We start from the raw sequence: 27,971 nt of genomic DNA, 5'->3' as shown, positions 1-27,971 counted from the left end.
AGTATGATCTCATCACAATCTTTTGTTGGAGACATGAGTCTGTCATTGAAGCATTCACCCAGATCGTTGACTTTCACTACAGTGGCTGGTTTCTTTGTCAGCTTATGCACAAGTACCATCCCATCCACCAGTGCAATCTTGCGACTTGTAGGTTTACTAGATGTGGATGCCATAGTTCTTGTGTCCATTGGATCTTCTTGTAGAACACTTGCAGCTGGTGTCTGCTGCTGATCTTCGGGGTGAATTTCTGCTCTTGCTAACTTGTCGAGGAGATGAATTAACTTCGACTTGTCAGTGCATGGAAGAATTGTCCCATCTGGAGCGAACACTGCTCTTGGTGTCACAGTGAACTCGTAATTTCTGATGGCATATTTCTGGTTGACGTCTCTGTTTGACTTGGCAAGGACCATGAGCCTTCCGTACAGTTCGTTAGTCTCCTTCAGATCCACAGTCCTGTCTCTGAGTTTCACTGTGGTTCTCTTGTTCCCAGACGTGAACTTCTTGTTGTTCTCCTTCTTGACTGGTGCCCAGAGGCTAACATCTCCATTGATATGCTCCGACACGTAGTCTTCATACAACTTCTGACCAGTGACATCAATGTTCAAGATCTGTGGTACATACTCGTCTGGGATGCAAGCATTCATTATCACATTGTGCAGCTTGTCACATTCAGTGTCAAATGGATTCCCGTGACTCAGTATCGCAGCCTTGATCTTGTTGATTGCTTCATGCTCCCTCTTGACTGCACTTGGACCAAGGTCATGATATTCTGTTAACTTGTCACCTTCCAGGCCAAACTGACTCTTGAAGTCTTTTGACAGGCGTGATAATTCTGGTGTAACCATGAAGAATCTCTGTCTAGCATTGGCATTGTTAGAGATGCCAATCAGTCCAGAGTGAATCTTCATCAGCTTGTTCAGATGTTCACATGCATGATCTGGTCCAATGTATACAAACGGGATGTCATTCTTGGTTACTGATAGATTGCCAGCTCCTAGTTCTTCCCAGGTCCTAGGGTGATTGGTTCTTAGGTCATACATGTCTGCGATGTATCGGGGCCAGAGCCGCTTGTATTTGATCCGGTCCATGGCAAAGAATAACTTGCTCAGTTCTTCTCCAGCTTGGAGGTGAAGCACCAGGTCAGCACTCCGTGATGCTGCCACGAATAACAGGATTGTCTCCACCCGATGTAGATAGTTCATCATTGACTTGAACATCATCTAGCTTATCGAACTTGTTACCATTGGATTCGGGGCCCTTGAAAATGTATGTTTAGCCGTTAGAATCAAAGCTTTATGTTGTTTAGAAGCTGAGATATTGAGAAACATCAATTTTATGGCGGCCAGTTTGAAAAATCCAAGATGGCCGCCACATAGGAGCTCTATGGTCATGTCTAGCTTATCGAACTTGTTACCATTGGATTCGGGGCCCTTGAAAATGTATGTTTAGCCGTTAGAATCAAAGCTCTATGTTATTTAGAAGCTGAGATATTGAGAAAAATTAGTTCTACGGCAGCAATTTTGAAAATCCAAGATGGCCGCCATACAGGAGTCTGTACAAATAGCAACATTGGTTTTCTGACTGACTATACAATGTAGTTTCCAAAAATATATAGTTTTCCAAATCCCCTAAAAAATCCAACGAAACTTTAAATCTGGACATACTGAACCTGACTATTAACGAACTGTTTGTTTTATTCCAGCATTAAAAACCAACCAAACAACATGAAGTTTGATGATGAAACCAAGGAATATCACAGCCTTGAAGTTCCTCAGGGTGCCAATTCATTCCCTGCCCATGTGAGTTTAAAATTTCCATCTTGATAAACTTGAGGTGAGATTCAACTTTACTTACAAATTTTATAATTTCTCGCTTTGTTTTCCAACAGAACATTACTTCAATCGCAGAGATTATAGTTGAGATCGATGACCACAACCACGACCACGACAACGATATCAACTCTGATTGGGGTTATTTTGAGATCCTAAAGAGTGGTTATTTACTCCCAACCTGTGATACCCTAAATTTTCATCTCGACGACCTTGGCACCAAGCTCGATTTTTTGGAGGTATGGTTTATTTATTATATATCCTCATCCACTTTACCTTCTCCTTGCTTCACCCGATATTAATATTTTCTCTCCCCTCTTGTCTTAAATAGAAAGAGATTCAAAACCTGAAGACATCTGCTGAAACTACCCTTGAGTTGTGCTGGGAAGAAACTGAATATATACCTCAAGAAAAATGTTTTAATAATATCCTCATATTTACCAAAATCATCCTCATATTTACCAACACCGTCCTCATATTTACCATCACCATCCTCATATTTACCATCACGATCCTCATATTTACCATCACCATCCTCATATTTACCATCACCATCTTCATATTTACCAACATCATCCTCATATTTACCATCACCATCTTCATATTTACCATCATCATCCTCATATTTACCAACATCATCCTCATATTTACCAACATCATCCTCATATTTACCAACACCAGCCTCATATTTACCATCATCATCCTCATATTTACCATCATCATCCTCATATTTACCATTACCATCCTCATATTTACCAACATCATCCTCATATTTACCATCACCAGCCTCATATTTACCAACATCATCCTCATATTTACCATCACCATCTTCATATTTACCATCACCATCCTCATATTTACCATCATCATCCTCATATTTACCATCATCATCCTCATATTTACCATCACCATCCTCATATTTACCAACATCATCCTCATATTTACCATCACCATCTTCATATTTACCATCATCATCCTCATATTTACCATCACCATCCTCATATTTACCATCATCATCCTCATATTTACCATCACCATCCTCATATTAACCATCACCATCCTCATATTTACCATCATCATCCTCATATTTACCAACACCGTCCTCATATTTACCATCATCATCCTCATATTTACCATCACCATCCTCATATTTACCAACATCATCCTCATATTTACCATCACCATCTTCATATTTACCATCATCATCCTCATATTTACCATCACCATCCTCATATTAACCATCACCATCCTCATATTTACCATCATCATCCTCATATTTACCATCACCATCCTCATATTTACCATCACCATCTTCATATTTACCATCATCATCCTCATATTTACCATCACCATCTTCATATTAACCATCACCATCCTCATATTTACCATCATCCTCATATTTACCAACACCGTCCTCATATTTACCATCATCATCCTCATATTTACCATCACCATCCTCATATTTACCATCACCATCCTCATATTTACCATCACCATCCTCATATTTACCAACATCATCCTCATATTTACCATCACCATCTTCATATTTAACATCATCATCCTCATATTTACCATCACCATCTTCATATTTACCATCACCATCCTCATATTTACCATCATCATCCTCATATTTACCATCACCATCCTCGTATTTACCATCACCATCCTCATATTTACCATCATCATCCTCATATTTACCATCACCATCCTCATATTTACCATCACCATCTTCATATTTACCATCACCATCCTCATATTTACCATCACCATCCTCATATTTACCATCATCATCCTCATATTTACCATCACCATCTTCATATTTACCATCACCATCCTCATATTTACCATCATCATCCTCATATTTACCATCACCATCTTCATATTTACCAACACCATCCTCATATTTACCATCACCATCCTCATATTTACAATCACCATCCTCATATTTACCATCATCATCCTCATATTTACCATCACCATCCTCATATTTACCATCACCATCCTCATATTTACCATCATCATCCTCATATTTACCATCACCATCCTCATATTTACCATCACCATCTTCATATTTACCATCACCATCCTCATATTTACCATTACCATCCTCATATTTACCATCATCATCCTCATATCTACCATCACCATCTTCATATTTACCATCACCTTCCTCATATTTACCATCATCATCCTCATATTTACCATCACCATCCTCATATTTACCATCACCATCTTCATATTTACCATCACCATCTTCATATTTACCATCACCATCTTCATATTTACCAACACCATCCCCACATTTAATACTGTAGCACGTTGAATTATAACACTTCTTTGCTGGCAAACTGGCTGGCTCCATGATGGCTGTTGGTTTGTGAGAACACTTGATAAAAAAACAGGCAGCTATTATGAAGGTTAGTTGACTATAAGAAGACATATCATTTGTTTGTCTCTGATGCAGTGTATAATTTGTGCTGAAAAACAACAAAACTGAAATTTTAAGGCTTGCTGCACATCCATGTGTTCAAGCACACTGCACTTTCAGTTTGACCCCCACTAAAACGGTCAAAACGTTTAATTGGCTTAAAGCTCTAAAGGTCAAATGGACCGTGTAGACATAGTCACGGTGCAATAACTTATAATTAGCAGATGTACTCACGGTCCAATAATGTGATTATAAATTTGATAGAAGTGCAGTGCAGGACTCACATTCAAATGGTACGTAATTGATGGACGTAGTCACATGGGTCGACCAAGGCTTCACCGTGTTTTTCTGGATAAATATACAATAAATTTGCAAAACTTTCTGTAATCTTGTTTTCTCTTTGTCATTATGGGGTGTTGGGTGTCGATTGATGAGGGAAAAATGAATTTAAACGATTTCAGCATCAGGCTGCAACATAACAAAATGTAAAAAAAGTGAAGGGGTCTGAATACTTTCTGAATGCACTGTATATAGTATATATATATTGTTACGGACCGCGGATAAGATGTGTTTGCCGAGCGGATGGCACCGCGGCCGTACAGTTACCCCAACTAACCCGATTCCTGAACGTTGGCCAGATCGCGCCACAGATATTCAATAGGGAAAAGACTAAGGCGACACGGATGTGAAGAAGAAGAAGACAAAAAGGTTGGAAATACGAATATAATTTATTTACTATTTACAGGCTCAAAAAACCAAGGAGAAGGAAAGATAAGAAAATAATATACAGAAGATATTAGAGACACCGTGCAAATTCCTTATACAAACTTAATTAAATCCCCAGGGACAAAACAAACAGAACAAACTCACATACACGAAAGGATGGAAAGGCCGCGTGTCCTGAAGTCGGGTTAACCCTAACCCTAACCGTTAACCCTAACCCTAACCCTAACCCTAACCCTAACCCTAACAACCCTAACCCTAACCCTAAGCAGGCTTTGTGCTTCCCTGGACGATCTCACTCTCCAACAACTCCTCACCATCGACGACCATGTTGCAACCACTGACCCCTCAACTGCTTCTTGCGCGCGCTTTTATAACGCCTCCGGCGATCAAGCCGCCGGCCTTCAGGACACGCCCATCGGTGTGCTCACCTCGGCCCTGGTTGGTCGCGCGACCCTCTGGCTCCGCCCTTGATGACGACGGGCGGGCACGCCCTTCTTCCCCGACCCGAGCACATGTTCAATGGTGGTTTTGGAGGGGATGTAATTTGCAACCGAGGCTTGGCAATGACGAAAGGGGAAATGGAGGTTTTGGGAATGGGAATGAAGAATGAAGGGAATCTATCTCATTTCACTTGGTGCAATGGAGTGTCATCTTAATGGAAGACAAGGCCTTACCCTAAGACACATAATAAAGATATAACTATTGAACAGGGGTGTTATGGTGTCCTCCATGTATGCTTTATGGAACTAACTACGGGAACGCCATTTTGACCTTTATACAACACTGGAGGCAGGAGGGTCCAGAATCAAGCAATAATAATAACAACACAATAAAAAAAAACACAAGCCTCATATCCACAACAATATATATATATATATATATATATATATATATATATATATATATATATATATATATATATATATATATATATACATACATACATACATACATACATACATACATACATACATATATATATATATATATATATATATATATATATATATATATATTATATATATATATATATATATATATATATATATATATATATATATATATATATATATATATATATATATATATATATACTACAATGGTTGTCGGATTGTCCATAATATTCCATCCTTAACCACACTTGTTCTTGAAAGTGTTCTTTTGTTGTCGCTACTGTCAATTTTATGCAGTTACCCACACCTATTTATATGTGATTGGCCCTCGGGCTATTGTGTTGGCGTGGCTCCTCCCACACAAGGCTGATTTACAGGCGTGGTCCCGCCTACCCCTCATTTGCCTTCATATTTCTATGCGTACACAACAACACAACAAGCAGTGATGTCTACTTTTCGTGGAATCTTTTCAAGTTATGAAAGTTTTGAGCAGTCATGGACCTTCCCACTATAAAATGCAGAAGATTCGTGTTTAAACCAAGTCCTTATCTTCAACCGATTTTGAGTTAGGCTGTCGGAAAAGAAGAGTAAGAAGAATTTATACAATCGGGCTATTTTGGGTCGGTCAGTTTTGTTTTCCAAAAATTTAATTAATTGTATTACCTCCGCCACCAAAGGTGGGAAGAGGTTTTGTCTGTCTGTTTGTCTATCTGTTATTAACATATTGTTCACAATATTCCATGACGGATTTGGACAAAACTTGATGAAGAGGTTAGGTATGTGAAAAGGAAGAATTGATTCAGTTTTGGTGAAGATTCAAATCTGGAATCGGATCAGAGAATTTTTTAATTTTATAAGTGATTCTTCACCATTGAAAGATAGGACCAAACACCATATATAGCATGATATTTCAAAAAGTTGTGGAGGAGTTATGATGAAACTAGGTGGATGAGTTGGTTAGTTGGTGTGCCTGGTGGTGCTGTGCGCTTTACCGAGTACCATTCTAGTTGGATATGAAATCCTCCACAGACGACTGGTAGGTAATTTATAGATTGACAAGTTTGTATCTTGGTAGATTTTTTGAGAATTTGTGTTGTATTAAACCGATGGAATGTCCTTGTCATCTTTACAAAATAAATCTATCAACTTCCTGATTATTTTGGTAACAAGTCTCAAGTGAAAAGGACAACATGAAAAGTGGAATGGATAAAAGTGGCAGGGGGGACATAACATGAAATAAAGGGGCGAGGGAGAGAGAATTACACATATGAACGAAAGGTTGGATAACATACACAGAAAGAGAAGGGATCTACAAAGAACGTTACCATAAACCAACATCCAAAAGGGTCAGTGTGCAATGGTCACATGGATTTTCACAATTTCACATAAAAAAAAGAAAAGTAGACAGAAGAAGGAGACGAAGAAGAAGAGGGACGAGCAAAGATAGATGTTCAACAGGCCCTGATTTATCAATAGCATGAAGAGCGAATTAAAAGATGAATTCAAAAGGGGAAAAAGCTAAACGAAAATCTGTCACCATGACAAAAGATCTCCACGGGACATCCAAAGGGGACCAACAAATCGAAGAACCGTGCTTAATGTGGTGGGGGAGTTTGATTGGAGGACGTTCATCCATGTACACGTTCATCCATGTACATGTGCACACCTTCATCTACGGCATGGAGCTCCACCACACTATAATTACAAGCGCTCTCAATAAGCTTTTCAATAAAACTACATAATACCACCAAGAAATGGACCAGCCCTGCTGCAAGAGCATAACTCATAAACCCATTGGTTCAAGCTCATTAAGTACCCCCAGGCCCCAAAGACAGCCCCTATCTAACATCGCTGATTGATCTCATGTTGTCAAACTACCAGATGTGATCAAAAAGAAAATCCTGGTGCAGCAGTAATCGAGTATGGTATTCGAGTGTGTGCACATATTACTTAGTGATCCTGTGACTGGTGGTTCAGGCCAAAAAGCGTTAAAACGGCCATTAGTGTACAGTATATCAGGAATGCCATATGTATAGTAGTAAAAAGTCCGTCCAAAATGACGGGTTGGAACAGTTTATTCGACAGTGCAGCCTTGTGAGCGTGCCAAAGTCTGAAGCCTCGGCCTAGTGTCAGTTGTGCTTAAAGGGTAGGTGGGGGGTAATATGGACCCCCTAAGCCAAAGTCCCGATAGAGGCTATACAAATAGACGAGGAAAATGTCCAAATAATGGTTTTTTTGACAACCAGACAGACTACATCCCCGTGCAGTTTGGGTTGAATAAAATCAAAGACATATGATTGAGGGGACATTTAAAAAGATGCCATCAGTGTCCATATTCCCCACGTTGTTTGGAATATGGACCCCCCCCCCATTGGGGTAATATGGACCGCGGGTCCATATGGACACACATCCAAAGGTTTGCAAGTCCATATTACCTCAATGTTGTAAGTCCAGTTCCTTTTCGACAAATGTTCCCTTGGACAAATGTTACTTTCCGATTTTTCAGTGAACAACAACCTTAGCGACACTCGACACAGACGAAAGCACCTATACCCTCATAGTCAGTTTCGTTTATGTGGGCCCATTGCTTGCATTCACTGCATTGGATCCAAGAAATTTCAGGTGGATCAACAAATAACTCATTGCAATATATGCAATAGAAATTACTCATGCAGTTTTCAGGTCTTCCTCTGCCCACAAACCACGTACACCTTTCTTTTTGTATGTTCGCACCTGAAAGCCAAATCACAACAAATCATCTTAGTCTTGTCAGACCACAAAAACACTTTGGACCTCGCCGTCAAGTATCGGCTGTTTCTCAACAGCCGATATCATACACCTTCACATACACAGAAAAACACAGCCTTTACTAGCCTCTACCTGCCCCTACAGTGACCAATTACAAATTTTATTCAAAAGATTTAGGCATAACAATAAAGGTCAGATTTGTTTATAGTGGAATTACGTTGAAATTGCGTTGATAACGCTTTTTCGGGGCGAGTTAAATCTCCGACAGTGCGTAGGCACTGTCGGATTTTTATACAGAATCAAGTGCACATTTAACAGCCGATAGTTCACGGCATTTTTTTTGTTTCTTTTCTTTTTTTGTATACAAGATCGAGGCTCGTGAAAGAGCGAACATTAATCACACAAAAAGTGAAACCGACACATAAAACACAAAAAACAAGGAAGGGTAGACAAGATGGGGAGAGAGGGGGAAGGACACAAACACAACATTTGAGAGCAGGGAAATCGGGAGAAATGTGGGAGGGGGAGGGCTTGGGGGGAGGTGGGAGAGGTATAAAACATATGAACACTGCAAGGACTTCCAGGGAAGAAGTTGGAATTTCCAAAAAAAAAAGTGTATCTGGGGAGAATTAGCAGGGGTAGAAAAGATTAAGGTTTTGGATGGGGGAAGAAGAGAGATGGTGGTGAACAGCTGTTTTAAAGACCTGGAGGGAGGAGTGGGAATGAAGGTAGTGGGGGAGTTTGTTCCAGAGGCAGGAGAAAAGGATAAAGAAAGAGTGAAGGTGAGCAGAGAGCCTAGATTTTGGCAGTTTAACCATAAGAGGGTTGCAGGCAGATCTTGTGCGACCTGTAGGAATATTGGGGGGACAGAGCACAGAGAGCCTGGGGAGCAAGGCCGGAGAGGAGTCGGTAGAAGACAGAAAGACCACCAACCTGCCTGCGGTGAGTGAGTGAAAGGCAATCTGAGTTAACGTCATCGCAGGAGATACCAATGATTCTGAAAGCTTTGGTTTCAACAGCGTGAAGGCGAGCTAGGTGTGAGGCAGGAGCACCAGCCCAGAGGGGGGAACAGTATTCCATTGAGCTGCGGATGAAAGCCTTGTATGTGGTGAGGAGCTCAGGTGTGCCAAGGAAGGACTTCACACGACGGAGGATGCCCAGTCGGCGACTGGCTTTGAATGCCAGCTTGAAATGTGGTTTTCGCAAGAAAGATCATGGCAGATGGTAAGACCCAAAAGCTTGAGTGACAGAACTTCTTGGAGAAGATTGTTGAGAAAGTAGATGGGAGGGTTTTCCAGTCGGTCCTTTCGGAGAGACATTGTAAGAGTATGAGATTTGTCAGGATTGAAAGACATGTTCCACTTGTTTGACCAGTCTGTGATTTTGTCCAGGTCTGCATAGAGTGAGGAGGCTGCAGACGGCTGATCTGAGGGATGAGGAATGGAGCAGCAGATCGTGGAATCATCAGCAAAGAGATAGAGAGGATTTTCCAGAGAGTCGGAGAGATCATTGATGAAGACCAGAAATAGCACAGGGCCCAGAACATTACCTTGGAGAACTCCAGCCAGAACAGGAAGGGGAGATGAGAGAAATCCATTCAGGGCCACACGTTGCCGACAACCAGAGAGGAGGTCCGCAAGCCATGAGTGGAGATTTCCATGGAAACCATAGGAGGAGAGTTTGGTGAACAGAGTTGGGTGCCAGACCGTATCGAAGGCACGTGATATGTCAAGTGAGACAGCTCTGATTTCCAGGTTGGCATTGAGGACCTCCATCCATTGTTGAGACAGCAGAAGCAACATGTCCAGAGTGGAATGACCTGGTCTGAATCCAAATTGATGATCAGAGATCAAGCCATTGGAGAAGAGGATGGATTTGATATCCGAAGGAATGATGGATTCCATGACTTTACTGATAATTGGAAGCAGGCTGATTGGTCTGTAGTTGCAAGGATCTGTTTTTGCACATTTTTTGTGTAAAGCGGTAATGTTTGCTGATTTCCAAGATGCTGGCAGATGACCTTGAGCAAAAGAGAGGGTGAAAAGAACAGAGAGAGGGTGAGATAGAGCGGCAGAGCAGGATTTTAGAACCCGTGGGCTGATGCCGTCTGGTCCAGTTGCAGAATCAGAGTCGAGGTTTGACAAAAACTTCTCCACCTTGTCAGGAGAGAAGGACACAGAGTCCAGGAACAGTTGAGTTCGACTGGGAAAGGTGGGAACAGAGAGAGATGGGTTTGGGATACAAGATTTTGAGGCAAACACAGAGTTGAGGCATTCGGCTTTGTCACGTGCGGTGTCAACTGTGTAGCCATTTGAGGTAAGGGAGGGGATGGAGGGAGAACTAACACCAGAAACGGATTTGACCAGATGCAACAAGGATTTTGAGGAAGGAGACAGGTTGGAGAGTTCAATCTTGAGTGTGGAGCGATAGTGCTGCCTGGCACTCCTGAGAGTAGACACACACTTGTTCCGACCTTGGTGGAAGGAACTGAGATTGCCTTCAGTTGGATTTGCCTTCCAAGAGGCAAAGGCAAGTTGTTTCAGGGCAACTGCCTCACCAAAAGATTCAGTGTACCATGGACGGGAGGAAGGGTAAGACAACTGAAGATGAGATGGGATAAATCTGTGCATGAGAGAGAGCAGTTTGCTATGGAAGAATTCCCAGAATGAGTTGATGTCAGAGGCGGTTGAGATGGGAGACCAGTCCAGATGATCGATGGCTGCTTGAAGACCGTGCCAGTTGGCCTGAGTGAAATGCCAGACTCGTCGACGCTGAGTAGGCTCTCTGAGAATGGCCAGAGAGATGTCCATTTTAACAAGCACATCATCAGAAGAACCGATTGGAGCAGAAGAAGAGCAGCAGACATTTTCAGGGAAGTTAGTCATAACCAAGTCCAGAAGAGAAGATACTCCATTGACTGAGACCCGGGTCGGGAATTTTTTCCTTTGCATACCGAAATCAACAATCAGCAGACATCCCATTCAAAATTGCGCAGCTCTTCAAAAATAGCGATCCTCCGGACCGTGGTACGGACTCCCCGTACATTTAAACACGTTAATTTAAAGCTCATAGGTGTTAGTGTATTAATCACCAACCCTAGTGCAAACCACGAAAGGGGAGTCATAGGATTTATGAAGCTCCTCCCTCCTTGCCAAGTCATGACGGGCGACCATTCTTCCTCCCCCTGCGGTTCTTCCCACAGCCGGGAGCCACGAGGGTGCCCGGGAGCCAGTCCCCGTCTATGCAGACATTCTCCCCGGGTAGCAGGGCGAGGTCCTCCTCCTCGGGGGTCAAATAAATTATCCCCCCTCGCCCGCCATCCGGGAAAGAAAGCCACCCGTCCTCCGCGAGCAAACCCTCCTTGAGGCCCATGGCCACAGCTGCCCCCGGAGGAGGGGTGAGGTCAACGGGTGGGGAACGACTCATGGGGGAACGGGAACGTGAGCGTTCAGGGGAACACTGCATTTGGGCCCTCCCCCGGAGACCTGCTGCGGCCAACCCCGACTGCACCCCACCTCTACCACGAGCAGGCGATCCCCCAGGCCTGGATGGGTCGCTTGATGCATGGGGGGCTCTGCGCCCCACAGGGGTTTTCTTCTTTGACGTTCTTGTGTTCTTTCCCTGTGTGGATTTGTCCAGAGAAGCTTTCCCTTTGTCCTGGCCCCTCCTCCGACGCTTTTTCTCCATCCATTGTCCGGGATCGCTTTGTTCATAGCCGGAGGAGGAGCCATCACTTCCAGTCTCCGGCAGCGGGGTTTCTGGCACCGAGGATGTTTCTTCTGACCCCGCCACCAGAGCCACCATTCTTTGTGCTTCCTCCCCTCCCACCGCAGTGGGCCCGACACCCGGCGAAGCCACATCCAGGTCCTGATCTACCCCTCCCTCCATGTTCTCCTTCCCCTCCAACTCCCTCCCTTTACCTTCTACAGGGCGGGGGGCTGACACACACAAACACATCAGTCCCCCCCTCCCCGACCCCAGATGCAATACCCTCCCCTGACCCTTGGGCAACACCCTCCCCTGCCCCTTGGGCAACCCCCTCCCCTGCCCCTTGGGCAACCCCCTCCCCTGCCCCTTGGGCAACCCCCTCCCCCACCCCTTGGGCAACCCCCTCCCCCACCCCTTGGGCAACCCCCTCCCCTGTCCCTTGGGCAACCCCCTCCCCTGTCCCTTGGGCAACACCCTCCCCTGTCCCTTGGGCAACTCCCTCCCCTGTCCCTTGGGCAACACCCCCCTTGTCCCTGGGGGCACACCGTCGCCTGTCCCTGGGACAACACCCCCACTCCCGCCCGCAGCAGCACGCATCTTGCTCGCGTAACTCTGCGGGCAGGAGCGGAAAGTGTGCCCCGGCGCACCACAGAGGTTGCACCACACCACTTGGGTGCAGCGCTCCCTCAAATGTCCCAACTCGCCACACTGAGTGCAGATGTTCACTGTACACCCAGTAATCAAGTGGCCAAGTTGACCGCATCGGCGGCATAATTTCAGCTGTCCCGCATAAAAGACTTGGCCTCGGTCCATCCCAACCATAATCCCATTAGGGATGTGGGTGACCGTACCATCCTCCCTCGTCCGCAGCTTTACCCGGAACTGCCGAGTCCCGGTCCAAATACCGAGGCTGTCCCGGACGAGCCGTACATGGCCTCGGATGTCGGCGTATCGACTGAGCCAAACCTTGACATCATAGTCACTCACGCCTTCATTGTACAGGTGGACGGTCACGACTCTCTCCTGGATTTCTGAGAGAGCCTCGACCGCCCAGTCTGCCAGTTTCCCAGCAGACCGAGCGGTAGCCCACCGGCACCAGAACTCGGCAAGTCCCTGCCCCGTTTGAAAGGACACGTCGAAACCAGGGGCGAGGGAGATCAGGCAGAAAAAGTCAACAGCCCTGAACCCCAGCACACTCAACAAAACTTCTTTACCGAATTGATCTCTAGCCGGAACATTACACTCATTAATCCACCGAAACCGGACACAATTATGGCGCCTGCTCACCATATCGGGGTTCTAGGAGGGGCGGAGGACAACACTCGGGGTGGGGGGGGGGGAGGGAGGGAGGGGCGGGAGACGAAGGGGAGCACAAGGCCCCCCCCTGTCTGGTGGGCAACGCCCCCCAAACAGGAGGAAAGATGGGGGTGAAGGAGTCCGGACTCCAGCAGAATACGGATAAAAGGATGGCAAGGCACAAACTCGTCCGAGAAGATGTTTATTCGTAAAACCAACTCGGGAACACTAAAAAGCCCGTTTATCGGGCTGCCTTATAAAGCAAAACCAAAAACCCAAGCCGAAACCGAAAGCCACGCCTCTGAAGCGAAGCGTGCTTCGGTGGTCACGTGATCCACAGGTGTAGCTCATTATACGCGCACGCGCGGCACGCTTTGGCGGTCATGTGACCGGCCACTCTGGCACCGGGGATCGCCGCCGGTGACATCACCAGCATGAGCAAGGAGATTCCGATGCCGGTCTTGCTTGGGGGACCCATGGGTCGCTACACACGCCCCCCCAGAATTGACTTGGTCCAGGGAGGTCAACCTGAGGGGGGTCCGGATGACCCGACCGAAACGACCCCTGGCCGGTCGCGGGGGGGGAGGGGGGGTCCAGTGTGGTGGTGGATGGTCGGACGGGGGGTGTAGTGGACGGGGGGCGGCTGCACCGCGGTGGCAGAGCCAGACGTGACGGCTGGCCGACGTCCATGTGGGCCAGTTTGAGGCGGTCCAGTGAGATCCGGTACGCCCGGCGGCTGATGCTGACGATGAAGGACTTGTTGTCCTGGCGTAGGACCCGGAAGGGTCCGTCGTAAGGTGGCCGGAGTGGCCCCCGATGCGCGTCGTGGCGCACAAAGCCGTACTCCGCCGTGCGGAGTGCTGGGGGTATGTAGGAGTGGGGGTCGCCGTGGCGGGACGTTGGCACCGGGGCGAAACGTTGGGCGGCCTCCTGGAAGTCCGTGCGCTGGCGCGCGGCGGACCAGGGGCTGGTGGCGTCGGGCACGAACTCGCCCGGGACGCGGAGTCTGGCCGTACACCAGCTCGGCGGTGGACGCCTGGAGGTCCTCCTTGGGGGCCGTGCGGAGGCCCAAAAGGACCCACGGGAGCCGGTCGGCCCACCCGTCGTCCTGGAGGCCGGCCATGAGTGCGGCCTTCATGGAGCGGTGAAACCGCTCACACAACCCGTTGGCTTGGGGGTGGTAGGCCGTGTTGCGGTGCAGAGTGATTCCCAACGAGCGGGCGACCGCGCCCCAAAGTTCAGACGTGAACTGTGGGCCGCGGTCGGACGAGATGTCCGCCGGTGCGCCGAAGCGCGCAACCCAGGTGGCGATGAACGCCTGCGCCACGTCGGCGGTGGTGGTGGAGGTGAGGGGCACGGCCTCCGGCCACCTGGTGGTCCTGTCCACCATGGTGAGCAGGTGGGTGAACCCCCGCAATGGGGGCAGGGGACCCACCAGGTCCACGTGGATGTGGTCGAAACGCCGCTCGGGCACGGTGAAAGGAGCCAACGGAGCCAGGGTGTGACGGTGGACCTTGGCCCGCTGGCAGGCTGTGCAGGCGTTGGCCCAGTCGCGGACGTCCCGTCGCAACCCGTGCCAGACGAAGCATGCCGATACCAGCTTCTGGGACGCCTTCCGGCCTGGGTGCGAGAGGTCGTGGAGGGAAGCGAAAATGCGGCGCCGCCAGGAGACCGGCATGACGGGGCGCGGTCGGCCCTGGGAGACGTCGCAAAGCAGGACCGTGCCCGCGAAGGGGACGTCAGCCAAGCGGAGGCCCGTGTCTGCCACCCTGAGCGCCTGCACCATGCCGTCGGTGGTCTGGTCCATCGCCATCAGGGCGAAATCCACGCCGAGGTGGACGGCATTGGCGCTGGCCCGAGAAAGGCAGTCGGCCACGGTGTTGTCTTTCCCGGCGACGTGCCGGATGTCCGTGGTGTATTCCGACACACCGGAGAGGTGGCGCTGCTGGCCGGCCGACCACGGCTCCGTGACCTTGGCCATTGCGAAAATCAATGGCTTGTGGTCGACAAAGGCCGTGAATGGGCGGCCCTCCAGGAGGTGGCAAAAATGGCGGACGGCCAGGTACAGCCCGAGGAGCTCGCGGTCGAACGTGCTGTACTTCAGCTCGTTGGGCAGGAGTTGCCGGCTGAAGAACGCACGGCTGCCATGCCCCGTTCACCCATTGCTCATGGACTGCACCCACAGCGTAGTCGTCTGGTGAGGGCGATGGGGGCATTGGGTACCGGGTGGGCCAGCAGCGTGGCGTTGGCGAGGGCCCGTTTCGCGCCCGCAAAAGCCACGTCCATGTCCATGGACCAGACGACGTCGTGCTTCGCCGGCTGGCCTCGGAGGGCGGCGTACAAGGGCCGCATGAGTTGCGACGCTCGGGGCACGAAGCGGTGGTAGAAGTTCACCATCCCGAGGAACTCCTGCAGCGCCTTGACGGAGCGGAGGCGCGGGAAAGCGGCGATGGCCTAGACTTTGGCCGGCAGCGGCACAGCGCCGTGCCGGGTGATGCAGTGGCCCAAAAAGTCGATCGTCACCGCACCAAAGTGACATTTGGCCGGGTTGACAATCAAGCCGTGCTCGCTGAGGTGGCTGAAGAGCGTCCGGAGGTGGAGGAGGTGCTCGGCTCTGGACGTGCTGGCGATGAGGATGTCATCCAGGTAGGTGAAGAGGAATGGCAGGTCGCGCAGCACGCTGTCCATCAGGCGCTGGAACGCCTGCGCCGCGTTTTTGAGGCCGAAGGGCATCCGGAGGAACTCAAAGAGGCCGAAAGGTTTGATCACGGCCGTCTTTGGGATGTCGGCCGGGCGGACGGGCACCTGGTGGTACCCCCGAATCAGGTCCACTTTAGAAAAAATGGGCCGCCCCGCCAACCGGGCGGAAAAATCCTGGATGTGCGGGACGGGGTACCTGTCGGGGGTAGTGGCGTCGTTGAGGCGGCGGTAGTCGCCGCATGGCCGCCATCCGCCCCCCGGCTTCGGGACGATGTGCAACGGCGAGGCCCAGGCGCTGCCGGAGTGCCGTACGATGCCGAGGCACTCCAGCGCCGTGAACTCGGCCTTGGCGACGGCGAGTTTGGTGGGGTCGAGACGGCGAGCCCGGGCGTACACCGGCGGGCCCGTAGTGGGGATGTGATGCTCGATGCCGTGCCTCACCGCGATGGCCGAAAACGTTGGCCGCGTGAGGGCCGGGAACTCCGTGAGGAGACGTGCGAAGTCGTCCGCCAATGGGAGGGCGCAGGAAAACTCGGTGGGTGCGGCCCGGCTCAAGGCGCACGCCAGGGAGCTGAAAGTCTCGGCGTTGATGAGACGCTGGCATTTCACGTCTACCAGCAGCCCGTGGGCGCACAAGAAATCGGCCCCGAGCAAAGCCATGGGGACGTCCGCCGTCACGAACTCCCAGTGAAAGAGCTGGCTGCCTTAGCGGAGGGCGACGGTGCGTGGGCCGAAAGTGCGGATGGCGGAGCCGTTGGCCGCGACCAATGGGCGGCCGCAGACGGCGGCCCGCCTGTCCTCCGCCGAAGCGGGAATGACGCTCAGCTGGGCGCCGGTGTCGCAGAGGAAGCGCCGCCCCGACGCTCGGTCCACGATGAACAGCAGGTTTCCGGAACGCCAGCGTTCATTGCTGGGAGGGAACGCCGGCTTGCCCGTTTCCCGGGGTGAATGTGCATGGGGGTCGGCATGATCGGGCCTGCCGCCAGAACCTGGCGTGGAAATAGCACCAGGCCGGGTCCGGCGGGGGCTCCGGTCGACGTGTCGGGACCGGGGGACGAGGCGTCGCCGCTGCCAGTCGTGCCGGCCCGGTGGTCTCCGGGAAGGAGACTGCGTCGCGGGCGTCGGGCGAGTGGGCGGGAAGGCTCCTGGCCGCCACCCCGACGAGCTGGCTCGCCAAAGCGATCTTGTCGGCCTCCTTGGCGAGGTCGCGGGGGTTTACGATGGTCGTACCTGCCAGGGCGACCCGTACCGGGGCCGGGAGCTGGCAAAGAAAGAGCTCCTGAAACAGGAAATCCGAGGGGTGCTCGCCGAGCAACGCGAGCATGTAGTCCATGCGCTCGGACGGGCGCATATCGCCGAGCTCCGGTAGGTCGAGCAGGCGTCGTGCGCGCTCAGCCGGGGAAAGGGCGAACGCGCCCAGCAGAAGTGCCTTGATGGCGTCGTACTTGCCGTCAGCGGGCGGGTACTGGAGGAAGCTCAGGCAGCGGGCGGCGGTCGCGGAGCCGAGCGCGGCGACCACGTAATGGTAGCGGGTGGCGTCCTCCGTGATGCCACGCAGGGCGATCTGGGAGTCCGCCTGCGCGAACCAGACGGCGGCATGTGCTTCCCAAAAGGTGGGCAGCTTGAGGGACACTGCGGTGTACATTGCCGTGTTGCAATTTCGGGGTCACCAGTGAAGGAGTCCGGACTCCAGCAGAATACGGATAAAAGGATGGCAAGGCACAAGCTTCGGTGGTCACGTGACCCACAGGTGTAGCTCATTATACCCGCACGCGCGGCACGCTTTGGCGGTCACGTGACCAGCCACTCTGGCGCCGGGGATCCCAGCCGGTGACGTCACCAGCTGGAGCATGGAGATTCTGATGCCGGTCTTGCTTGGGGGACCCATGGGTCGCTACAGGGGAAAGCAGGGAGAGAAAAGACTGTCGAAAATGCAGGACAAACAAGCAATAATCAGAGCAATAAATAAATAATAAGAAATAAATACGAACACAGCAAAACACAGGAAACGAAAACACTGGCAGAGAACAGAACTGATTCACTCGTGACGGCCCCTTTTTTATGGCCGAGGCTTTTTTATGATAAAAAAAGGTAAAAAAAAACACGCACAAAAGTCAATCAATAAACCCATCACCATCACCACCACACAAGAACCCAGGAAAATCAAAAGCCAGGAAATCAAAAACCAAGAAACAAGATATCAAACAATAAATAGGAAATCAAAGAGAGAAAGCAAACCAAAGATCAAGAAACGAAAGAAAACAAGGTTCAAAGACCAAGATAAAAATCAAATCAAACTCAATAAACCATGAATCATAAAAACCAACGTTCATCATCCCTATCCCAAACCCCCAAAAAGCCCTCTCCCACCCCGGGCAGCAGACACCGAACTCGAACTCACCAAAGGGGAGGGAGAAAGGAAAGAAGACCCTATCCCCCCTCCCACCCCCCCCCCCCAAATTCAACCAAAGAAGGGACACCTTAAAACAATAAGGATCAAGGGGCCTTTTTTCCTTTGCATACCGAAATCAACAACCGGCTGCTAACCGCAGCCGGGAACATGCAGCCACGAACACGTTGAGGGCTCGACCCACCGCTGGAAATAATAATGAAAGAAAATAAAAATTAAACCAAGGCAAAATCAAGATCAAACAAAAGGAAACCCAACTGCCCCCACCATCCCCAGGCCGCGCCCAGGAGGGGCCACCCGGAAGATGCACCACAAGGAAGGCCCCGGCTCCCTGAGCTGCCCACGAGGCGTGAGTGTCCCAATGAGAATCACCGCCCGACAGGGCCCGCAAGCACACCTGCCGGAGCACCCCCAACCTTTCCAAGCCCGGGCGGCAAGCTCGGTCAGGGACTACAGCTGCACATGACTGTCGCCCGCACATTTGGAAGTAACCTCCCGCGGGACCCCCCCCCCCTTTCACCACGGAAAAGCCCGGCCGTATTCTTCACTCCAGGGAGGGCTTTACGACACACCTGACGCATCGTTGCGGCCAGCACCCCGCCCCGTCGCCCGCAGGCTGTCGCCAAGCCTGTACCTTTGGAGGCAGGATTGGGCCATGCCCCATATCTGCCCAGGATCCAACCACACCCTGGCATGGAAACCTCTGGTTCTCGCTCGCCACAAGACGGTCTTGATTATACAGACCGTTCTCCAGGCCTGCCTCCACTTGCGGACAGGCACTGGTTGCAGTAGGAGCCCGCTAAATGCAAAGACGTCCCGGCTGACCATCACCAGCCAAGGCACATAGCATTCGAGGAGGCCAGCCGCAAGCGACCAGACCCCCTCGGCGACAGGGCAGTCCCAAAGGACATGCCTGACGGTTTCGTCCCCTGTGCATCCGGGTCGGGGACACTGGACCGACACGTTCAGGTCCCTCTGGAACTGAAACACCCGGACCGGAAGACACTCATGGGCGGCTTGCCACGCGACGTCCTTCTGGTCGTTAGCGAGACAGCAAGCCGAAACGTTCTCCCAAACCTTTCTCGCCGTACGTTCTGCGAGAGGCCTACCGCGAAGGATACGCACCTCACGCAGCACCTCCCTTGGGCGCAAGTGATCCAGGACCTGCGACAACTGCCAACCGATGGGCCGACAGGTCAACAGGCCCTGCTCCCGGGCGAACCCCTCAAACATCCGGAAATGCCCCGGACACGACCCAGAAAAAGGCCGAGACAGCGGGAGGGACCACCCTTCCAACCGCGCGACGGACGCCCCCAGAAAGAAGAACAAAAGATCCCACGCCAGCAGGCGACCGGGGTCCTCGGACACGAATAACTCCATGAGAGAACACGCAAACGCAGACATACATAAAAACACCGGGCAGGGGACACCCTTCCCACCCAAGGACGGGCTCATCTTCACAACCCTCCTACTCCTGCGCTCTGCTCGGGTACCCCAGAAGAAAGTGAAAATTAATCTTTCTAGAGCCCGTCCCACCGCAGGAGGAGGTGGGGAGATTCTCGCCAAATACAACAACTTACCGATCAAAACATTCTTGATCACTAAATTTCGCCCCTCCATGGTTAGGTGACGGGACCGCCAAGAAGCGACCTCCAATTCCAATCCCCCAATGACCGTTCGCCATTTCTCAGCGGCCACGCCGCCTGGGTCAAAGCAGACCCCGAGGATCTTTAATCGATTTCTCCGCTCAGTGTACGGGCAAGGGGGGCCGGAGCCCGTCCTGTGCCGACCAAAGTGCATGACCTCACTCTTCTGAGGATGGATTTTAGAAGAGGAGGCCAACCCAAAACGCTCGCAGAGACCCACCAGTCTGCACATGGCGACTGCATCGGTGACAAACACCGACACGTCGTCCATGTACAGACTCACGTTTAGGCGCTCCCCATGGGTTCCGGGAATCCACAACCCAGGGAAGGATGGGTCCGCTCGCAGTGCACAAGCAAACGGTTCAATACAAAGGACAAAAAGGACTGGTGACATTGGGCAGCCCTGCCTGACCCCAGAAGCGACTGGGAAGGCTACCGAGAGGTGTCCGTTGACCAAAACGTGGGCTTCAACGTCCCTATACATCAGGTCCACCCAATGCATCAAATTTGGCCCAAAGCCGAAACGGTCCAAAACGGCCATCATGTATTCATGTGACACTCTGTCGAAAGCCTTCTCCTGGTCCAAACTGACTATGCTCAGTGGGAGGCCTCTCTCCTCCGCTAGCTGGATCGCCTCTCGAACCAGGCCCAGGCTGTCGGACACTCTGCGTCCCGGAACAGTACAAGTCTGGTCCGGGTGCACGAGGTCCACCATGACACCGTGCACCCGCTTAGACAGCACCTTTGTTAGTATCTTGTAGTCGACATTCAACAAAGTGATCGGGCGTCAGTTAGACAGATCCTCCCGATCACCCTTCTTGTGCACGAGGTTTACGATGCCCCGGCACATCGAATCTGGAAGCCTCGCAGAGGTGGCTAGCTCCCTCACTACCTGCAGATAATCCTCGCCAAGGACGTGCCAAAGGCGGCGATAAAACTCCACAGGAAGGCTGTCGTCACCCGGGGTTTTATTCGTGGCCAAATCCCTAACAGCGGAGGTCAATTCCTCCAGGCTCAACGGCTCCTCCAATCGCTCCCGCTGTTCGGGGCTCAAATGATTCCTCAGATGGCCGAGAACGTCGGCCATCTGGATTTGGTCAACCGGTCGTTTTTCAAAAAGCCTGGAGTAATAGTCCTCTACTGCTTCAGTAATTTGGTCTGGATCCGAAACACGGCCTCCCCCCACATTAACCTGGGCCAAGTCGCCCCTCTGCCTGGCACATCGTTGGAAGAAAAATCTGGTATACCTTTCATTCCCCTCCAATGCCTGCACCTTGCTCCGGAAGATGATGGCCCTCGCCCTGGCTTCGAGGAGGCCAAAAAGCTTCCCCTTCACCCGGCGGATTTTCCCCGACACGTCCCTCCCTTCGCAAAGTTTCTTATGCAGGCGCTGGAGGTATGCCTGCATGCGCTTCAAACGCTCTCGTTTCCCCGCGGCCCTCATTCGCCCGTACGGACGGAAAAACCCTATGGTCCTACGTTTCACCTCCTCCCACCAGGCTGCCGAGGTAGGGAAGAGGCACCTAACCGTTTCCCACTCTCTATACTTCCGAACGTAGGCACGCACTAAACTCTCATCCTGCAAAAGGCGACAGTTAAGCTTCCAGAGTCCAGAGCGCCGGGGACGCACCCCATTTAATTCAATACCCAGAGACAAACGACAGTGATCTGAAAATGCCACCGCGTGAAGTACCAGGTCAGGGTCGCCAAAATTTGGTGTCAAGAGGATGTCATCAATCCTAGCCCGACTGTTACCAGCCGCATCGGTCCAGGTGACCTCATTCCTTTCCGCACCCGTGTCCCTCAACCTAAAATCCTGAACAAGCCCTTTAAGGGCCTGCGCCGATGGCCCCAGGGGCAACCTGTCCAATCTTATATTAAAATCTCTCCCGACGATCACGGGGCCAGAGGTGGAGAGGAGAAGCCCCAACTGGCGCAGGAGCTCCACTCTTTCTTCCCCTGTCGTTGGAGCGTACACATTGACCAGGGTCAGTGTGGTCGAGGACACCACCACCCTGAGCACGGCCAATCGCCCCGGGATAATTTCTTCTAAACTAAGGACCTCGACATTCGGGCTCTTAATAAGGAACCATAATCCTGCCGCCCTGTTAGTGTAGCTGCTGGACCAATACGACTCTCCGTACCGCCAATTTGCACGGAGGTATCCATACTCACCGTGCGGAATATGGCATTTCTGCAACAGGCAGACATCCCATTCAAAATTGCGCAGTTCTTCAAAAATAGCGATCCTACGGACCGTGGTACGGACTCCCCGTACATTTAAACTCGTTAGTTTAAAGCTCATAGGTGTTAGTGTATTAATCACCAACACTAGTGCAAACCACGAAAGGGGAGTCATAGGACTTATGAAGCTCCTCCCTCCTTGCCAAGACATGATGAGCTACCATTCTTCCTCCCCCTGCGGTTCTTCCCGCAGCCGGGAGCCACGAGGGTGCCCGGGAGCCAGTCCCAGTATATGCAGACATTCTCCCCGCGTAGCAGGGAGAGGTCCTCCTCCTCGGGGGTCAAATAAATTACCCCCCCTCGCCCGCCACCCGGGGAAGAAAGCCACCAGTCCTCCGCGAGCAAACCCTCCTTGAGGCCCATGGCCACAGCTGCCCCTGGAGGAGGGTGAGGTCAACGGGTGGGGAACGACTCACGGGGGAACGGAAACGTGAGCGTTCAGGGGAAGACGGCATTTGGGCCCTCCCCCTGAGACCTGCTGTGGCCAACCCCGACTGCACCCCACCGCTACCACGAGCAGGCGATCCCCCAGACCTGGATGGGTCGCTTGATGCACGGGGGGCTCTGCGCCCCACAGGGGTTTTCTTCTTTGACGTTCTTGTGTTCTTTCCCTGTGGGGCTTTGCCCAGAGGAGCTTTCCCTTTGTCCTGGCCCCTCCTCCGATGCTTCTTCTCGATCCATTGTCCGGGGTCACTTTGCTCATAGCCGGAGGAGGAGCCATCACTTCCAGCCTCCGGCAGCGGGGTTTCTGGCACCGAGGACGTTTCTTCTGACCCCGCCACCGGAGCCACCATTCTTTGTGCGTCCTCCCCTCCCACCGCAGTGGGCCCGACACCCAGCGAAGCCACATCCAGGTCCTGATCTAACCCTCCCTCCTCCATGTTCTCCTTTCCCTCCACCTCCCTCCCTTTACTTTCTACGGGGCGGGGGGCTGACACACACACAAACACATTAGTCCCCCCCTCCCCGACCCCAGATGCAATACCCTCCCCTGACCCTTGGGCAACACCCTCCCCTGACCCTTGGGCAACCCCCTCCCCTGCCCCTTGGGCAACCCCCTCCCCAGCCCCTTGGGCAACCCCCTCCCCCACCCCTTGGGCAACCCCCTCCCCCACCCCTTGGGAAATACCCTCCCCCGCCCCTTGGGCAACCCCCTCCCCCAACCCTTGGGCAACCCCCTCCCCTGTCCCTTGGGCAACCCCCTCCCCTGCCCCTTGGGCAACCCCCTCCCCTGCCCCTTGGGCAACCCCCTCCCCTGCCCCTTGGGCAACACCCTCCCCTGTCCCTTGGGCAACTCCCTCCCCTGTCCCTTGGGCAACACCCTCCCCTGTCCCTTGGGCAACACCCCCCCCTGGTCCCTGGAGGCACACCGTCCCCTTTCCCTGTCCCTGGGGGCACACCGTCCCCTGTCCCTGGAGCAACACTCCCACTCCCGCCCGCAGCAGCATGCATCTTGCTCGCGTAACTCTGCGGGCAGGAGTGGAAAGTGTGCCCCGGCGCACCACTGAGGTTGCACCGCACCACTTGGGTGCAGCGCTCCCTCAAATGTCCCAACTCGCCACACTGAGTGCAGATGTTCACTGTACACCCAGTAATAAAATGGCCAAGTTGACCGCATCGGCGGCATAATTTCGGCTGTCCCGCGTAAAAGACTTGGCCTCGGTCCATCCCAACCATAATTCCATTAGGGATGTGGGTGGCCGTGCCGTCCTCCCTCGTCCGCAGCTTTACCCGGAACTGCCGAGTCCCGGTCCAAATACCGAGGCTGTCCCGGACGAGCCGTACTGGGCCTCGGATGTCCGCGTATCGACTGAGCCAAACCTTGACATCATAGTCACTCACGCCTTCGTTGTACAGGTGGACGGTCACGACTCTCTCCTGTGTTTCTGAGAGAGCCTCGACCGCCCAGTCTGCCAGTTTCCCAGCAGACCGAGCGGTAGCCCACCGGCGCCAAAACTCGGCAAGTCCCTGCCCCATTTGAAAGGACACGTCGAAGCCATGGGCAAGGGAGATCAGGCAGAAAAATTCAACAGCCTTGAACCCCAGGACACCCAACAATACATCTTTACCGAATCTATCTCTAGCCGGCACACTGCAATCCACTGCAACAAACCGAAACCGGACACAATTATGGCGCCTGCTCGCCAAACCGGGGTTCTAGGAGGGGCGGAGGACAACATTCGGGGTGGGGGGGGGGGAGGGAGGGAGGGAGGGAGGGACGGGAGACGAAGGGGAGCACAAGACTCCCCCCTGTCTGGTGGGCAACGCCCCCCAAACAGAAGGAAGGATGGGAAAAAGCAGGGAGGGAAAAGACTAACGAAAATGCAGGACAAACAAGCAATAATCAAAGCAATAAATAAATAATAAGAAATAAATGCAAACACAGCAAAAACACAGGAAACGAAAACACCGGCAGAGAACAGAACTGGTTCACTCGTGACGGCGCCTCGCATCCAGAATTCACAGCACCAAACAAACATGGTAGAACACTCAAACACCCACCTTTATACCCTTCACCACTCACCAACAAAACACACCATATCATTCATGCACAAACATGCACAAACATACACACACAACACCAACCAACCAACCAACCAACCACCTACCCTTAAATCATACACCACTCAACACGCAAAAACACATACTCATACAAAAATTAATTCATGCAAAAACACACACCCTCACCCACTCACTCATATACACAAAGTAAGAATTAATAATGAGAACAAAAAGAAAAGAAAAAAAAAAGCACACACACAACCAACCTACACCGTTCGACGTGCCTCCATAAACTTCCTCCATATCCAAAATGAGCCTTTCAAGGCAACCTGGGCCACCTTGTCACACATCCTCCTTCTTTCTGTCCCACACACTCCCAGCCGAGCAAGAAATGCAGAAAAAGGAATTGCCAATATACCCTCTACACCCCACCTCAAATGGCTGACACGAAACTTGCCAACCCTTCTCCCGGCACTCTGCCTCCAGCTCACTGTACTTTCCTCTCTTCCTCTTGTGCACCTCCTCCATGTTCTCTTCCCAAGGTACCGACAACTCCCCTAAGATGACCTGTCTTGTTGCACTGAACATTTGTTATAATAACATAATTATAACATAATCATTACAACAAAATATATATATTGTTATGTCGGTGGGGTCGAGATACTTTAGACCAGGTAGATTTGTGTGGGTCACATGCTCCGACTGTCGTGAAGAAGAAGAACCACTACCATCTAATAAGTAGAGGCCCTGTTTAGCCCGGATGTCGGATTAAGGTGTATATTCGTCCCCATTACGAGGAATGCGGCATGTTAACTTGTTATAGGGATTATGTTAACGACTACCATGTTAGTCAAACCTATGGGATCTTCCCTTTGTCCTTCATGGCACCTCACCATAGGCACTAGTTAGAATTGCCATTAAACTACACTAAATAACAATAAAAACCAACCGCAAGCCAGGCATCAAGCACTAGGGCTGACAACCCCAACTGGCAGGCGCACATAGCTCAGGCAAGCCGAGAGCCACGTCCAGAAGGACAGTGATTGGTTGGGTGTTGACCAACGGGAAGGCCGGGGTAGGAAGGGACTCGCTGATTGGTGAAGGAAGGACGAGGAGGAAGCAGCGCGCTGATTGGCAAGGTTCGACCGATAACGTCAGAAGCGGACTGTGTGTGCATTGGTGGAGAGCTGAACTCTGACAATTAGTTGTATATGGAACACAAATCAACGTCAACCACAATCACGAGCTGAAGTAATACATGGGAAAACATGGGGGGGGGGGGGGCTACGGGGAAGGTACCTCAAAACCGAGATGATTTTGCTCCCAGCTATCCAATATGTAGGCCTGAGCTACCTGAAAACCAATTCGACAATACAGACAGGAAGGTACGATTTACCACGAGAAAGATTGATGAAAACACAAACAGCAACGCAGGGATGAAAATATCACAGAAAAACACAACAGATACAGTTTGGAAATGTTCGTGTTGATTGAGGGGGGAGGAGCAGCCGCATATTTATCTGAGATGTCGGGCAATCCCAAGCTGGAAAATAACTTCTATCTCCTCCATAATGCTGGAATGGAATCATTATTTTATGAGCCAAGACTTTGCAGACACAAAAAAGAGGTCGAAATCCTGTACCTGTGTCTGGACAAATTTATCTGAAAGGTCATTCCACAAAGTAGCTCAAATAATCTGCACAAAACATTTCATAAATATTTTCGTTGTTGCAACTACAAACAGTATGATAATTTGTCCTTGCTACTTTTTGATTAGATTTTAGTGAAAATCCAGATCTGCATCCAGATCTGAGAATGTTTCAAGTGATTCTTCACCACTGAGAGGAAGGGCCAAAATCTAAATGGCATTGTATCGCAAAAAAATAAGGATGGATTTGGACAACTTGATGGACAGGTTAAGTTTGTGTCAAAGACGCATCGAGACAATTTTGGTGAAAATCCAGATCTGGATTTGAGAATTTTCTGAAGGATTCTTCACCATTGAGAAATGTGGCCATGAATGACATATTGTGCACTGTTACATGATGTTTCTAAAAGTTGTGGACAGATTATAACAAAACTTGGTCGAAGAATGGGGTAGGTGGCAATAACAAGCCAATGAGATTTTGGTTCATGTTCAGATGCAGATCCGGCCTGTCAATGGAATACAAAACACTAAAGCGCGGCGTTACGCGCGCTGCTTGTGAGCAAGGAGGAAGCGGACAAGCGGTAACATATAAACGTCTTTATTGTAAGACTGCACTGTAACACTGTACTGTTCCGGGCTGGGCGCCCGGTGTATATCATGAGGCCACGCCTACCCCTGGTGCGTGGCCACCGCCCACTTGGTGCGTGGAATGATGTCACCACGCCAGTGGGCTTTTGTGTCCGCCACACGCACCCCCCCAGAATTCCCGCGCACCTGGAGGGCCAGTTTGCGGGGCAGACGAATGACCCGGCCGAAGCGCCCCCTGGCGATCGGCGGCGTCCGGGGTGCAGGGATACCAGGTGGGATGCCCCTGGCTGCCCCTGGGATGGGTGCAGGACCGGGGGGCACCGTGGCGGCGAGGCTGGGCGGTGCCGGGGGTCCGCCCGCAGGAGGGCGGCCCCGACGTAGGGGTCGGGCCACTGGCGGTGGATGGTCCACATCGAGGTGGGCCGGCTTGAGGCGGTCTACCGAAACGCGGTCAGGAGTACCGCCGATGTCCAGGGTGAAGTGCTTCGCCCCGGTCTCCAGCACGCGGAAAGGCCCGTCATACGGGGGCCGCAGTGGTGTCCGATGGGCATCGTGGCGGACGAAGACGTACTCCGCCGTGCGAAGCTCCGGGGCGACGTGCGTCG

At 51.4% G+C, this 27,971-nt stretch overlaps 2 protein-coding genes across 2 annotated transcripts in view; both read left to right on the top strand.

Annotated features, from left to right (window-relative positions):
* The window catches only part of LOC144889844 (uncharacterized), a 5,842-nt gene extending 1,656 nt beyond the window's left edge, over positions 1–4,186 (top strand). The window contains exons 2-4 of the mRNA XM_078771055.1: positions 1,703–1,799; positions 1,889–2,068; positions 2,161–4,186. Of these exons, the coding sequence (XP_078627181.1) occupies positions 1,703–1,799; positions 1,889–2,068; positions 2,161–4,152 (2,269 nt within the window). The 3' untranslated portion in view covers positions 4,153–4,186. The remainder of the gene's footprint in view (positions 1–1,702; positions 1,800–1,888; positions 2,069–2,160) is intronic.
* The window catches only part of LOC137415233 (E3 ubiquitin-protein ligase TRIM7-like), a 404,481-nt gene that overhangs the window by 341,594 nt on the left and 34,916 nt on the right, over positions 1–27,971 (top strand). The window lies entirely within an intron of this gene.

Source organism: Myxine glutinosa, chromosome 1 (assembly GCF_964187855.1).
Source record: "Myxine glutinosa chromosome 1, kmMyxGlut1.1, whole genome shotgun sequence".
NCBI classification, from domain to species: Eukaryota; Metazoa; Chordata; class Myxini; order Myxiniformes; family Myxinidae; genus Myxine; species Myxine glutinosa.
This window is presented reverse-complemented; position numbering and strand designations above follow the sequence as displayed.